The following is a 15,942-nucleotide window of genomic DNA, read 5'->3' as shown; positions in this document are numbered from 1 at the left end:
TATGGAACGAAAAAGAGGAAGATGGGATTCAAAGTATATTTGATAAAAGGAAAGTTATTGAGCTTCCACTGTATTAAGCCGCGACGCATCCCATTGTTGTCATTCTTTCTCAGAAAGTTGGACAAGTTGGTCACGATCCTCTTTAACTCTTATTAAGTGCTTGTCTAAACGATATGGATCTAGGCAGTTCCCGTGTTTATCATGCGGCACAAGTGTATAACACCGACCCTTTGAATTTAAAGTCGGCTATCATTGACCAGAGGTATAAAGAACATAACGAGAGACAGGCATTGAGAATGAAGCGAGAATTAGATAACATCAACTCCCAGAAGTATAGAGACTGGCATCAACAGTTCGAGCAAGCTGAAAGGGAGCTATATCGAGAGATTCAATTGGAAACATCCATGTCAACTGTGGTTGAAGAGCAAATCCACAAGATGGAAGATAGACTAAAAGGTCACGTCAGCCACGAAATTTCTCGTGCCACCAAGACTTTGTCACAACAGCTAACTTCCCAGTTTGACAACCTTAAATCCTGGATGCAAGATCAGCTGAGCGCAGCCAAGGATATGCAAAGATCCAGTGAGTGCGTAGAAAGGTCAACCCAGACTAGAAACCCGGAAATGAAGGAGGCTGGAGTCTATCCATTGGAACTGGAAGGACATCCTGAACCCCAATTTCGAGACGTTGCTATAGCTACAGAGGATCCAAGTGCTTTTGACTAATGCCCCAAGAATAACATCCGAGGAAATGACCACCTTTGACGTTGAAACTGGAGGAAATGTGTACCCTGTGGATAGTGACGATATGGTCAGTTTGTGTTTATCGCCTAATCTGGGCATAGAATTTGACCCGATATTAAGTACTTTGACGAATGATACTGTAAAGGACAAGTTTCTAGAAGAAGAAGATGGAGTGCCGCTCGGATGCGACAATGGTGCAAGTGAGACGATTCAGATTAGTGGTCGTACCGTAAACCAGATGGAGCCCAATGAGACTTTAAGTGTGTTATTGAAAGCATATTGGGGGAAAGGCAGTTAAAATTCAACGACTTAGTGCATGAAGTCATGCAGAAATTTTGCACCGATTATATTAAGTCCGCTGCTAAGAGGCGAAATGAAATGAAATGAAATGAAATGAAGGGAGAGTAGTGGTGGCTGACTAATGATCACACGACGTAGAACATTACAACTTCATCATCGTCACAGCCAGTCTGACAGATACCTGCATACTTATATGAAATATTACTTTTAGTGCCAACCTTGAAATCAACCAGAACATATGTTCCTGGCTTAATATTTTGTGGTGTGAGATCAAATTCCGATATAGGTTTTTCAACTGATGACCCAGAAACGTCAGAAGAACACTTTTGTATGGTAGATAATGTGCTACTATAATCATCATCATCATCAGTGTAGACATCACTACCAGGTGTGCCAGTTAATAATTCTTAATTTCGTCGCTGGATGGCGCTGGAAGCAAGGGTTGGTGCACAGTCTCAACTGTTACGTCAGTGTGTTGCCAGGACAGTACCTGTCAAAATGCCGTGGATGTGCAACCGAGTGCGAGTGATCATGATATTGGGTTTGTGTGGGAAACATGTTGACCTTCAAACCAAATAAGTACCTGCTTTTCTTGTTCAATCAAAATAAAAACGTGAGTGAAAGCCATTGTATCCTTGTGGAAACGTACGGTGAGAATGTCCTAATGCAAGATGCGTGTGTGCGTTAGTTTTGACGATTCAAAAGTGGTGATTTCGACTTGAAAGACAAAGATCGCCCGGGCCAGCCGGAAAAATTCCAAGACACCGAATTGCAAGCACTGTTGGACGAAGACGATACGCAAACGCAACAACAACTGGCAGAGAAGTTAAATGTTGGTCGCCAAACCATATCTGATCATCTTCATGCCATGGGAAAGATCCAGAAGGCAGGAAAATGGGTCCCACATCATCTGAACAACAGACAAATGGAAAAGCGAAGAACGGTGTGTGAAGTGTTGCTTTCTCGGCATGAAAGAAAGTCTTTCTTGCATCGGATAGTGACTGGGGACGAAAAATGGATCTACTTCGAGAACCCAAAATGCAAAAAGTCATAGGTTGACCCAGGACAAGCTTCAACATGACCGCAAAACCGAATCTCTTCAGAAGGAAGACAATGATGTGCATTTGGTGGGATCAGAAGGGTGTGGTGTACCATGAGCTTCTGAAACCAGGTGAAACCGTGAATGCCGTTCACTACTATCTACAGCTCATCAATTTGAACTATGCATTGATCGAAAAGCACCCAGATTGGGCGACAAGACATGGAAAAGTGATTTTGCAGCACGATAACGCCTCATCACACACAGCGAAAGGCGTCAGACACACCATTTCTGAACTTGGCTAGGAATTCTTGCCCCACCTGCCATACTTACCAGACTTAGCCCCTTCGGACTACCACTTGTTTTCATCGATGTCTCACTCACTTTCCCAGCAACACTTCAACAATTACGAAGATGTCGAACAATGGCTTGCTGACTGGATCACCTCAAAATGTGAACGATTTTTCTGGAAGGGCATCCACAATTTGACGGACAGATGGGCACAATGTATAGCTAGTGATGGAGCATACTTTGAATAAAGCATTTGTTATCTTTCTCCCCAGATACACTTGTTTTCTTTCGGATCAATTAAGAATTATTAACCGGCACACCTGGTATACCTAAAACGCCTTTGAGGTAATGTTTATATGGTCTTGAAGAAACCTGTATTTTTTTCAAGTTGGAAGTTGCTGTCAGATACATTCTGAATTTGTGCGTTTACTCACTAAATATATTCACAGTATAAAAAGTATAATAAACGTACGTGAGTATAATAGTCGTAACAATCCTTGCAAACGATGTGCCTATATGACACTTTTAACGTCATGTAATTTTACATTCTATATCCCAATACCCTTTTTTTTTTTTACCTAATCCTGGATTTATTTATATATATGACAAAGTATTTTATTTGCTGTCAGAGCAACTAAAATATGATTTTCATCCAATTTTTCAAGGTGATGGAAGTTCCTTATTCGAAGGATATGACTGACAAACTCCCAATGTTTGTTCAGGAATAGGCGAGACGTTTCTTCAACATCAGCTTGGGATACAAAAAGCACATTGACAGTTTTAGTGTATCATTACTAGAGCCCGGATGTTCAGGCACCGAAAAGTATTAAAAATGGCAGGCAAAAAGGCAGCGAAAAATTGAAAAAAAGGCAGTCAAGTTTCAGAAAGAGGCAGTGAAAATTGAAGAGGACTTAAATTCTTCTTAAATCTTTAAAAATGTATTTACAAATTAACCTAAAATTAGTAAATGTTATTGAGCTGCTGTTACGTAGGTTAAACAATTCGGATTTTACTTTCAATATTTACGATGCCCAGCAAAATGGCTCCTTTTTAAAATCTAACTTAGTTGCTTTTCATTTGCACGTGACGGATGCCTATGTCAATAAAAATTTGCTTGCTGCACAACAAAAACAAACACAACATACGCTTAGTAGTATTTTTAATCTTACCTGGGCCAAAACAAAGAAACGAACACAAATACAAGAAAACACAGTAAGAGTTTTATCATACCCACTGCCTTCAAACGGGACTATTTGTAAAATATTAATGCTTCAATGAATGTTTTTTTTTCTTAATTTGCAGATTTAGCAACGATTAACACACATCTCAAAGATATTGCAACAATAAAATTTAAGAAAACTCATTTTGCCAGTACGTATTTACTTGTTGCACATAACAACTAGGATTTTCTTCAAGTTGTCAGTCGTGAAACACTGTCTTCTGTCAGACAAAACATTCTTCATAGCCGAAAGGTCATTTCCACGTCAATGGATGTTACAGGGGCATTTTTGAAGCATGCTGTCATGAATGGTGGCTCGATTTCAACCATGACAGTATTGTCGCCTGCTAGGATTTTGCCGATCTTCTCCATTTCCTCAAGATCAGAATTTTCATTATGAACACGTACACATTTCTCACTAACCAACTTGCCTTTAGGGCCAGGAACAGAAGTGATTGCGTTGACACATTCATGGAAAGTAGCGAGAGCAGAGACAAGGGTTTCTCCTGATTTCTCTAGTTTAGTTATTGTTTGTGGCAGTATTGTATAATGGGCTGCAATAAATGACAAGTCACTTCGAACAAGACAGTAACGTAGCAATTCTTTGACATCTCGTACAGCAGAGGATTCTTCTTCGGAGAGACACTGAAAAACTTCAAACACATGCAGAAATCCACGTGCCCCACCTTGTCAGGATTGGTTGGGGAGGGAGAGAAATTCCTGGTGCCGTGTCCTTAAATTTTTGGATTCTGGATGGGGCCTTAATGAACACTTTCTTTTCACTGGAAATCAACTTGTCCACATCAGGAAATATGTGTCGCACTTCCTCGGCAATTCTATGAAGACCGTGCACTAGGTATGTGACATGCAGCATTGATGGGAATAAAACTTAAAGTGATATTGATATTGAATTTAAAATTTTGGGAGCGTCAGCACTTAGGCTATTTTGCTCCCGTCACATTATACGGGGGCCAGCCCCTTATCATTACAAATAACAACTCTAGCGTTGCATAACTAAAAATGTTAAAATGTTCTGACTTCTGTTAAAAGCTGAGGCCATAAACGGGCACTCAGCCCACACAAGGACAACAAACAGGACAACACACACAAAATTATACTGGCCATAGTGCCAGTCGCCAGAGCCTCGTTAGTCTTTAGTCCAGGGTGCACTACGTGGAAGTGAGGTTGACTTTTGGGCACCTATGTGGAAGGTCACCCCTTACACCCCAAAACTTAAAGTGTTTTAGCAGCCTTCTTCATTTAGGGTGCTGCATTGGAGATGAACAGGATGACGTTGTTGTGGGTTATTCCGTCTGGCCACAGAAAATGCAAAGCATTTGTGAATATCTGGGTGATTGTGGTGCTGTTGACTCGTTCCATGTTTCCTGACGTTAGGAGAAAGAACTTGGGTGGTTCATCGTGCTCCATTGAGCCAACAATTACGTTAGCGATGTGTCTTCCCGTGGCGTCGGTGCTCTTGTCTATGGAAATCCAGATCTTCTTCCCAAGTAGTTCAGTGCGAATACGGTCAACAACGCTGTTGTAACACACATCAATGTAATTCTTTCTCAGCGTGGTATTGTCTCTTTTGTATACTTGCAAGAAAGCTCTCAAAGACTGATTTTCCACTTTCCACAGCAGTATACCTGCATCAATAAATCCTTTGCATAACTCCATTGAAAACTTGGATTTTCAACTGTGATCTGTCAGAAGTTCTGGAAGCTGACGTACTTTCTTCTGTCCAATCTTCCTACTTGCAGCTGGTTTATGTTTCTCTGATAACACGTGTTGAGATATGAAATATTTCTTCCCGTGGTTCACAGATTTCTCACACACTTTACACAGAAGAACCGATCAATCTCTAGAAAAGATGTCAGTTACAAATTCAGACACATAGCGGTTTAACTTGCTTTTCAAAGGCACACTTTGTCTGGGAGGCATTTTAGCACGGTTCTGCATTTCAAGTTACAGAAGAGAACTGGCAACGAATTTCTGTTCAAGAAGTCGAATTCGAGACAACAATCGCTTATCGTGACGCGAGATCAAGTACGTTTGTTTTGCTTCAGCAAGGTAGTCGGTTGCGTTGTTGTTTCTGCGAAACCGATAATGAATGCAATGTTGCCAAACTGCCTGGTATTGAATTTAAAGCTTGTGCATGAATTGTTGCTGTGTAAATTAAATACGTGGTGGCATTTGAATAACAAGGGTTATTGAAAAACAAATTCAAATAGAAGAAGAGAAATATATTTTTAAAAAATGCCTTGTTGGAATGACAAAAGAGGCAAAAATGTTTGAAAAAGGCAGCGTAAGGTGAAATAGGCAAAAAAAAAAGGCAACATAAAGTATTGTTCACAATGTTAAGAACCTTCGGATCGGTGTACTTTTGTGTTTAATTTTTGTGTACCAGCGTCGGAAACGAATAGGCATTTTGCCTAAAATCCGGGCTCTAATCATTATTGTCTTGGCTATTAATATATTCTGACATACTAACTTAGGTTATGTTTAATATAGTGTAACATAGTAGTTTCCATAACCAGATAGCTAAATAGTAATATTACAATTTCATACATGTAACCATGTAACCTCCGTTACATCTTTTTAAAAGGAAGCATTATATTTATAAATCAATTATTTTAGATCATACATTAGTTATGACTACATTATTATTTTCTGACGTTTTGGTGTAAATAACAAACCTTTGTTCAATTTTACATGAATTAATCACTCATTTTTGTAATGGAGGTTACATCGTGTACTTACTAATAAAATCTTAATAAGTTTGAAATAATTGTCTTACAATTAATTATTGCTGTGTTGAAAACTACAACAGTGCTTCTTTATTTCCCACCTTAAGTATGTTTCTTCACTTCCTCCATTCAATTGTTACAAGCTATCTAACTGGCACATGTTTGAATGGAAACTTTGACGTAGTGGCAACAGTTCATTTGTGATAAGAAAATGAAACAAAGAAGTACAATAAATGCAAACGTCGGTTGGTTTCTTAAAATATATGGATTATCAATTCTACTGTAGATTTCATTTTCAATTTTCTCTTGAAATTCCCACTTTTCATGGATTGGCTGATATATATATTTGAATTTGTGGATAAATTGGAATTGCACAGATCCTTTATATTGTCAATATATTTGTGTGTGTGTGAGTGGTGAGAGGCGGTAATACGTAAGGTTGAAATAGAGAAAACATCTGCTTGTACCCTTGAATTTTTGGAAAGTTCGCCTTGAAACCCGGGAATTATACTTGAATTTTATCAAGGTCCTAGAGTAGCCATCCTGTTATGACAAATTGCTTTACTTGAAAATCTGTGTGGGGTGCAATTGTCTTCGAAGTTTATGCCTTTCCTCTTCAGTGTGTGATGTTTATGTAATTCATCTTCTGAAAACTTGCCTTTCTTTGGTGATATAGCCGCGGTAGCTCAGTCATTAGGGTGTCTGACTACCATGCGAGAGACCCGGTGGCGGAGAACCGAGATTTTTTCGACCTGTTCAAGCATCTCCAGTGCCCACCCAATGTCGTATAAAGTGGGTACCTGTAGGAAACTGGGGGTAAAGGCAGCCAGGGGTGTGGTGCTGATCACATCACCCAAACCTTCAGCTGTGATCAAGAAAGTGTGGGGCCCTAACTCCACATCCCCTATATGCCTTCATGGCATGGTGCAAAGCACAGGGGAGCACTTTAATTTTTACTTTATCTGTTTTGATATTTTATCCTGGTCCGTATGATGAGAATGATATATCTTCGAATAGGTAGATGTGGTTTCATTTGCATCTCGCGGATATGGGGAAACAATGAAGAAGAAGTGCAGATACTGCTTGATAGCTGGAATGAGGGAATCAGAAGAGCAAGAATGAAATTCAGTGCAGAAAAGAGTGAGGTGCTAATAACAACAAGAAACAGAGCCAGAAATGTACCAATAAAGATGGACACAGAAGAGTTGACGGTAATGGAGATTTTCAAATATCTAGGAAGCATAATTGAGAGAAGTGGAAGAACAGATGAGGACATAAATAGAAGAGTACAGATGGAAGGTGGACTCAATCAAGATTAATATGAAACAGGGATGTACCTATGAAATGCAAGAAGGTAATATAGAACACATACTGTGCCAATAATTATGTATGGAGCAGAGATTTGGACAATGACAGAGACAGAAGAAAGATGCAGGCAGTGGAGATGAAATTTTTAAGGAGTAAATTGGGGAAGACTAGAAGGAATAGAATAAGGAATGAAGAGATCTGACATACAGTGGGGGTGGTGAACCACAGATGAGGTGGTTCAGACAGTTGAAGAGGATGGATGCAGAAAGACTACCAGTAAGAGCTTACCATGCACAAGGGCCAGACCCTGTGGCCAAGTGGTTAGCACACCGTGCTGCGATGCCAAGGGTCCCGGGAATCCCGCTCGGGCTTGGTTGTTTGTGAATGTCCATTCATCCATTTCATCACTCATCCCCATCTTTGCAAATTAGCCAAGAGGCACAAAACGCAAAGTAAAATAAACTAAGTCAATCAATTACCATGCACAAGGAGTGGGAATAAGGCCAAGGGGGAGACTCAGATGTCTGTGGAAAGAGTAGATAGTGGAGAGTGTTAGGAAAAGAGGACAAGGTTGGAACACAGTGGAAAGAGAGGAATGGTGGAAGACCAGGAGAGGCTTGACTTCTATGCTGACCCAGCTAGAGGTAGGAAACTGCGAAGGATGATGATTATGATCGCCTTCCAACACCCGTTGACCTGTGGATGTACTCACTATCTTCACTTCTTTCTTCACTCACCCTTGCATTTTTGCTGGTTCCCTTGAGCATCAATGCTGGTGTCAAGAACTTGGCTGACTTACAAGAAAGACAACCCTTCGTTAAACAAGGAAGTCTTGAAGTCTTTTTTCTTCATCCTACTTCCTGAGACAGGCTTCAGGCAAGAGGGAAGAAATTTCTCTGAGTGTTGAAGTCTTTCAGTATTTTGCAACATTGTACACCCAAATGATTCAACACTCTTAAGAGTTGATACAGTATAAATGAAATGAAATTAAGTGGTGCTTGTATAAGTACTTTCTCTCTCATCGGGCCATATGCTTCCACCATATTCTTCAGTGTAATGTCTGGTGCAAATATTCTGTCTGTTGTTCCATTCCTTCATCCCCACTCCTTAAGTCATTGTTTGATGCATCGCTATTATTCAATTGTATAGGCAATGTTGGGGTTCCCACTGTCCTATCCTTCACATTACCCAAATTATCATTTTGTCTGACATTTATTTTGCTTTTTAATCTCTGATTTCACCAGGCTGAGGGGCAGACATAGTATCAGTATACCTGACCGTGACATTACATCATTTAATAGTCCGTTTGAATGTTCACTCTGAATGTGACTCTGGTTCTCTGCTTTTACACACTTGACATAATGTTTCTGATGTGCTCCTGTATTTGTCTGCTGTAATGTCAGATTAAAAATTATAGATACCCGAGATGGGATTTCAATTAAAAATTAACCAGTAGACCTACATAAAAACGAGTTACATCAAAATTTAGCTTATTCAATTCTGCGTTAATCTACACTAACCAATTTTTTCAAGTATGCCTTCTATTTTTTATCATCGTGAGAATTAAAAAGTGTCATTTTTTTTTGTTTTGCGAACAATCGTGATGAAATTTAAGTAGGGTGCAGGCACAAAGGCTTTAAACACAATTAATTTTCAGATTTTTTTAAAATTTGTCAAAAAATGTTCTTATCAATTTTTCGAAACAACTTTTTCTTAGTATTGGTTAGTGCTACAAATACAATTTTCATCTTGTTTTGAAGCTCCTTGCATCTGTTTTTAAAATCCATTATCATTGACATTCACTTTGCAAAACTGATTTTATACAGATTTTTATTCAACGGTGTAAAGATGTACATGGAATATGGCACAACCACGCACAGTGATGTTCGTGGAAACTGCGGGTTGTCACTGAGAGTCAGTGAGTGTGGTGTTGGCATGTTTATTCCATGAGAGAAAGCACGCTTTTGCCTCCATCCACGTACGAGGAGGATTTGAGTGAACTTCAGGCATCACTCTCTTCTGGACGGCTTACAGCTTGGTAAGGTGTCTGTTTCCATGTGACAAGCAGACTGCTTGTTCCAGAGATGAATCCATCACTAGCAGTGAAGTTGCTCTGTTTTCAAATAGAAGAAACTGTTATCGGCACTTCTTCCATCTTCCCTGTCCTGTTTCTCTTCTTATTCTCTTCATGGAATTCATCAGAGCACACTAGAACCGGTTCTGAAGAATAATCCTTTCTCCCTTTCTTTGTAGCCCGAGAACGTGTACTCTGTATGTCTGGGAAGGCCCCTCTTCTCCGATGATCATTTCTGCAGCTTTCGTCTCTGCTCTCCTTCTCTGGAGATATTCTGCTGTCAAGAGGAGACTTGGGATACAGTTGCTCTGTTTGATAACAGAAAACAGTTTGATTACCCACCTGCATGTAAATCCTAGTACAGTTAGAACCCCTATTTTATGTTCCCGGATTTTACACTTTAGCACAATATCTTTCACTCTTGATGGTGCCAACATAGCAAAGTGTTATTAAATTTTCCTCGATTTTACATTTTACTGCATATTTTAGTTTTTTCTGCTTGGTTCCCTGAAAAACATAAAATCGACGTTCCACTGTATATACATTTATTATACAGTAAAACCACGTTAATCCTGTCTTCGCTTAATCCAGACAGGAAAAAGAAGCAGAATCTTTCGAAAGAAGCTGCATTGACACAGGAATACCCTCATACTGCATTGTATGTACAGTATTACTTTACATTTTACTGTTCTATATAGTGTATTTAGGCCTGTGCCCATTAAATACACCATAATAAATGTGTTTTGTTGCTATAAACTGAGTTTTAATGCACTTTCTATTGTTCTTTTAGGTTATTTAAGTTAATCTGGAATTTCGTTAAACCGGTCAACTTATCCCCCCCTCCCCAATTAGTCCAGATTAACGAATTTTTACTGTATTTTCAGTTCGATGTACATTTTTATTGCCATGGTTAAACAAGAAATTAAGAATGTGGCTTCCCACGAACCTGGAAAAACTAGAAACCTCAAGATTTTTTTTAAAAAATGAAAATCTTATAAATGATTTACAACTCCCCACGAAGCACATCTGAGGGACCCCAGACTGTTGTAGCATTTCTCTTAGAACAGTTGTTGTCTGTCAGTGAAAAATACCACAATGGATGAGGCTTCATAATGCAGAAAACCCTTTGTAAATATCCCTTATGGTTTTCATGTTATAAGTGATTTTTCAAACACACTGTATCACTTATTATGAAAATTTATCCTGTAATTTATTTGAATGGGCAGGAATATTAGCTGAGAATATTTCACGATCACCTGAGCTCACCCTGGGTCATCATTTGATAACACCCCTGTTGAAAACTAGTTGTTTAGCCTTCAAAACGACATTGTGATTTTGTCTTTACAACACCTGTAGGTTTCCACCAGTTTTATGCTAATACTAATCCCAGCATATACTTTTGGCTGCAGTTTGCCCCTCCCCCCCTTTCCTCCAAAAAGGTGTGTCTTACCTTTCTCTGCCCTTTGCACTTCTTTTTTTAAGTTCGATTATGAAGTTTTTGTAATGTCAGGTGTTGCCTTTCTTGCAGCATCACTAGGGAAGATTTTTGTCATTATCCATGGATACTGTTAGTCTGCGAATCATTGTTACCTTCATTGAATGGCATTGTTGCTGCACAACAAGTAGATATTTGTTTTATTTTAATTGAGGTGATTCATCATTCCACACACTGACACATGAAAGGAGAGGTCGAAGGAGTTGCAACACCTTTCAACAAAAACATAAAACTGTAATGAAGAAAGCATTCCCAAGGAACATTCTGTGAAATTTATGTGAATTGAATTTTGAAAATGTCAGATTTAGAAACTTTCTTCCTTGAGCAAATTGTGTATATTATGCATGTTCTACATCTACATTGCAAGGAAAAACACATTATTTTAGGTAATTTTGTGGTGAGATCTGAAACCAGGACCATGTAACACACTGATCTTGATTGATTTAAAATTTTTGGGTAAATTGGCACGTATGGCCAATTTGGACCCTTCAGTGTATACGGGGGAAAATCCCCTTTTTAAAAGCCATATCTTAAAATTAAAAAAGGTGTGTAAAGAGTCCCTTGAGAAAAGTTACAGATGCAAGTTGTAAAGGGACCTGCATAGGACAAACCCAACACACACAAAAAAAAAAAGGTGTGGTAATCTTGAAATTACCTCAGAAACTGTGCAAAAGGCCTGCTCTTCTCAAAAAGCTAAAAAGATTGGCTTAAACACTGACATTGTCTCCCAACATGGATGACAAATTGTTGATAAGGTCGAAACCCTGTCTGAGATAAATAAAATCGGCACATTCTCCTTGGCCAATGTTACATGTATGGCACAGTGGAGGGTTCAGCCCTTGGAGCAAATGACAATGTATAAGATGGTTGTGTCTGATTCAAAGCCGTGTTGAGATGACTTCTTCTAGGGGGCAGGGACAGGACAAGAAACGCCAAGCACTAGCGGTGGGCTTGATAGCCTGAAGCTTTTTGCCCTGTACCTCATTACACACTGCCTGTCATGTGTCAAGAAGGGAACAACAAAAAACATTTTGCAGGTCCTTAGCTGGCAAAGGGATCTGCTGCATGTTCCCATGTCTGAAACAGTTACATCTTTCATCTTCTGCAACTCTGTAAATGCAGATTTCCAAAAATTACTTCTGAACACCCATTTAGCAATATGCAACTTTACATTTAAAGTTGTGCCTGAATGGCTTCACTGTAGTTTAGTACTGAAAGTCATGTGCTTGAGAGAGGTTCATTGATTTGGTACATGAGGAAACTGATTTCATCCGCCTCCCTGCTTGAGTGATATAGTTTGTATAGAGTTATGTTTTGTATTTATGTGATTTACACCTCGCACCTTCAACTTACACTCCCATACATTTTTTACGTTTGTCCCAAGGTTAAAAAAAAATTGCAGTATCTGAAGTTCTGTGGAAATATATCAGTGACAATTTGCAATAGACAGGTATTTCTTCAAATCATCATAATGCCAATTTCCCTTTTGATATATTGAGGTTTATTCGCTATAAATTATTTACATAAGAAGTTAAAACTTGGTCGTTATTCACAGTCAGTGGCTACATGAGTCAAAAAAAAAAATAACCCTTCAGTACCAAAAAAGGTGGCCAAACATATGTATGTGTGTGTACCTGGTTTCCCACATGAAATAAGCTATTGGAATAATGTGAAGACTGCAAGCGTGTGTATTACAAGAAAGAAAGTTAGAGTCCCTGCTGGTTCACATATTAAGAGGAAACTCTCCTTAAAGAAAAGATACCTGTCCACCAAACAGGGATGCAAAATAGTAGTCTAGGTAAGAATATGTGTGACATTTTTGTACATTTGAATCCTTCTGTGCATACAGAAATTAATACCTACATTAATTATTATTCTTATTCTTATTTATTTTTATTTTATTTTTAGCATTGCAGGAAAAATTGAATGATGAGAACAGTGCAAAGCAGAATGTTGGATTGCAGTGCCAAGATAAGGAGTGGCAGATATCCATGTTGACAGTTGACTATCATCACATACAGCAATGGCTGCCAAAGTTAGAGGGCAAATACAGGCAAGAAGCCGAGAAGGTAATTTAAGAATATGAATTCCTGTATTTTTCTGTGAAAACATGTGCTCTAGTTAATTAATAAAATGTGGATATATTGTATGAATGCATGTATGCAGATGGCGGCGTTCTTTCTGGGGATGCTGTAGGAGAAGGCTTGCTCTTGAAGCTGTTACCACAGTGTGTTTATCGTGCCTCTTATTGGAACCTTAATTTTTCGTTTTTCAAGATGCTGACCCCCATGGTGGAGTGGTTAGCACATCATACTACTATGCCGGGGGTCCTGGGTTCGAATCCCAGCCTGGGAATGGGTGTGAGTGTCCATTCATCATATCATCACTCATCCCCATCTTTATATATAACCACTATAGACAATATCACAATAACCCTGGGAATACAGCTGATTCTTCATTGGGTAGGAATTACTGTGGCGTGGTATATTATATAACTCTACGATTTGGAACGTCCCCGATGGCGTAGCGGTAACGTTGTCGCCTTGTAATCATGGGGATCCCGGGTTCTATACCCGATGGAGACATATAGTGGTTCGGTTTCCACTTTAAACTGTAGGTTCAGACCCGATTAGTCTGATTGCTTCGCAAGTAGCCAAAAGTGGCACAAAAGTGAAGTAAAATAAAGCAAATCAATCAATTGTTTTTCAGTATGAAAAACCTTATAATGTGGGGAAATTCTGGGACAAAAAATTGAAATGTGATGTGGGGAAATATAAAATCAGGGTTCAGGTGCATTAATGAAAGATGTTATATTTGTTTATTTTTTTAAGGGTCGTTTGCAATTTTATGAGATTCGGATATTGTCAGTGTTGGTAAATTTCATGTAGGTGCTTTACCAGTGTTTGCAAAAAATTCATATCAGTCCATCCCTAATTTATTTCAGGATTGACTGATCAGAAATATACAGTGGGACTTAAGTTTTTTTAGATACTTAAAGTTAAAGACTTAAAATGTAAAATACAAGAAATATTCTCATGTTTTGTTGTTGGAATATGCAAGATGAAATGTATTATACAGAAAAAATTGAAATTCGGGAATATAAAATAAATGTTCCACTGTTTGATTTGAGGTTATCTGAAAGTGCCTTCAGCTAACTAAACTGCTCTATACCAGGGCCATGTTTCCAACTGTTATTTTATAGCATGCATATGCAGGCATGTATCCAAAAACTATACATATTTCGAGAGGGGTCTGTAACAAGTGTCTTACAATAATCATATTTTTTAAAGTTTTAAATTATTAGGTCAATAAGATTAATTAGCACGCAATGTTAATTGGATGTTATCCATTGTCTAGTGCTTCTAACTTTACTTATTCTATTCTAACGCTACATTTTGAGTAGTGCTCTCTCATGCTCAAGTGAACAAATTTCTTCGAATTGGTGGTGGGGAACAACACAACAGCAGCCCTGTGATTTTACTACAATACAATTTCTAATATTTTCAGGAGAGGGGACCATATTGGCTTGAATTCTACCCTGTTATGACTGAGGGGCAGATTTTTCCATATTTTCATGTTTTTTTCCTTGGGGAAAATGCATATGCTTTCAATGGATTCGTTCATTTTACTTGATTGGGAGCACTCTGACAAGGTTTTATGGTGCATATAAATGCATATTTGAGGGGTTAGTGCATATTTGAGCTTAATGTTCATGTTTTTTGCATATATTTGAAGTAATTTAATGCAATCGTTTATTTCAAGATTGCCTCTTTCATTTTCTTGTCCTTTGTGGGAATATTAACCTACATTGCAGTAGTTGGGTCAAGAGCATCCAATAACTGGAGACTGCAGTAGTTGCAAAGATCAATGAAACGAATCTCCCCCAATCACCTACACCAAAAAGAAATGAGTCGCACAGTTCCAGGTGCCCGTGGTAGCAGCAGTGTGGCGTTATTTGTTGGTTAGCTTTTGATATGTTATCTTCGTAAATCTGTGTGAGTGCCTGTGTCTGAGTGGTATTTGTTTTTGGGGGGATAAAGGGGGTATTTCTCCTGATTGCAACTGTCCATCCCTTTGGGGGGATGCTACATACAGCAGCAGCAATTAAAGGCACATAGGGGCAGTTGCCCACCCACCCTTTCCCCACCACCATGTTTTTCTGCCGCACTATGGCTTCTGCTAAGCTTTGTCTACCCAGACCAAGTAAACTGTCCTTGCCCCTCCACTTTTGGCACCCAATCCCTGCTAATGCCTACATTATATGCTTATGTTTCCAATGAATTTGCTGGTACCTCCCTTTTCTGACCTGGAAATATTTAAAATACTGCAGTGTGTACTATTCTCCACCCACTGTAAGAACAAAGTGAACATAAACAAAATAATTTGACTAAGTTCGAACTTGATTCAATTATTCTGACGTCAGCTTATTTTTAAGATAAGGTACATGAAATCAACTCCCACCCTGCTTTAGTATAGAAGCTCTCTCACTACGTGCGTCTGTTTATATCTGCTTGCAGTGGACAGACGATATGCTCTGAGCATTTAAGTATTAAATTAATATCTTAGCTATCAGAAACATTTTTATGCTTTACATGGAAATATTGTCACACACATAACTTATTACCATTTGATGATTTTTGAGGGCTTCCCCGCTGGCGCAGTGGTTGCGTCGACACCTTGTAATCAAGGGGGGTCCCAGGTTCGATACCCGTTAGAGGCACATAGT

At 38.9% G+C, this 15,942-nt stretch overlaps 1 protein-coding gene across 4 annotated transcripts in view; it reads left to right on the top strand.

Annotated features, from left to right (window-relative positions):
• The window catches only part of LOC145999704 (uncharacterized), a 114,745-nt gene that overhangs the window by 34,924 nt on the left and 63,879 nt on the right, over positions 1 to 15,942 (top strand). For 3 of the 4 annotated variants that reach the window (XM_083136966.1, XM_083136965.1, XM_083136967.1), the window contains one exon: positions 13,125 to 13,285. In XM_083136966.1, coding sequence (XP_082993092.1) covers positions 13,125 to 13,285 — 161 coding nt within the window. Of the gene's footprint in view, positions 1 to 13,124; positions 13,286 to 15,942 lie in introns of those variants that run through there. The other variant, XM_083136964.1, reaches the window with a different exon arrangement.

Source organism: Lepisma saccharinum, chromosome 15 (assembly GCF_977018435.1).
Source record: "Lepisma saccharinum chromosome 15, izLepSacc3.1, whole genome shotgun sequence".
Lineage (NCBI taxonomy): Eukaryota > Metazoa > Arthropoda > Insecta > Zygentoma > Lepismatidae > Lepisma > Lepisma saccharinum.
This window is presented reverse-complemented; position numbering and strand designations above follow the sequence as displayed.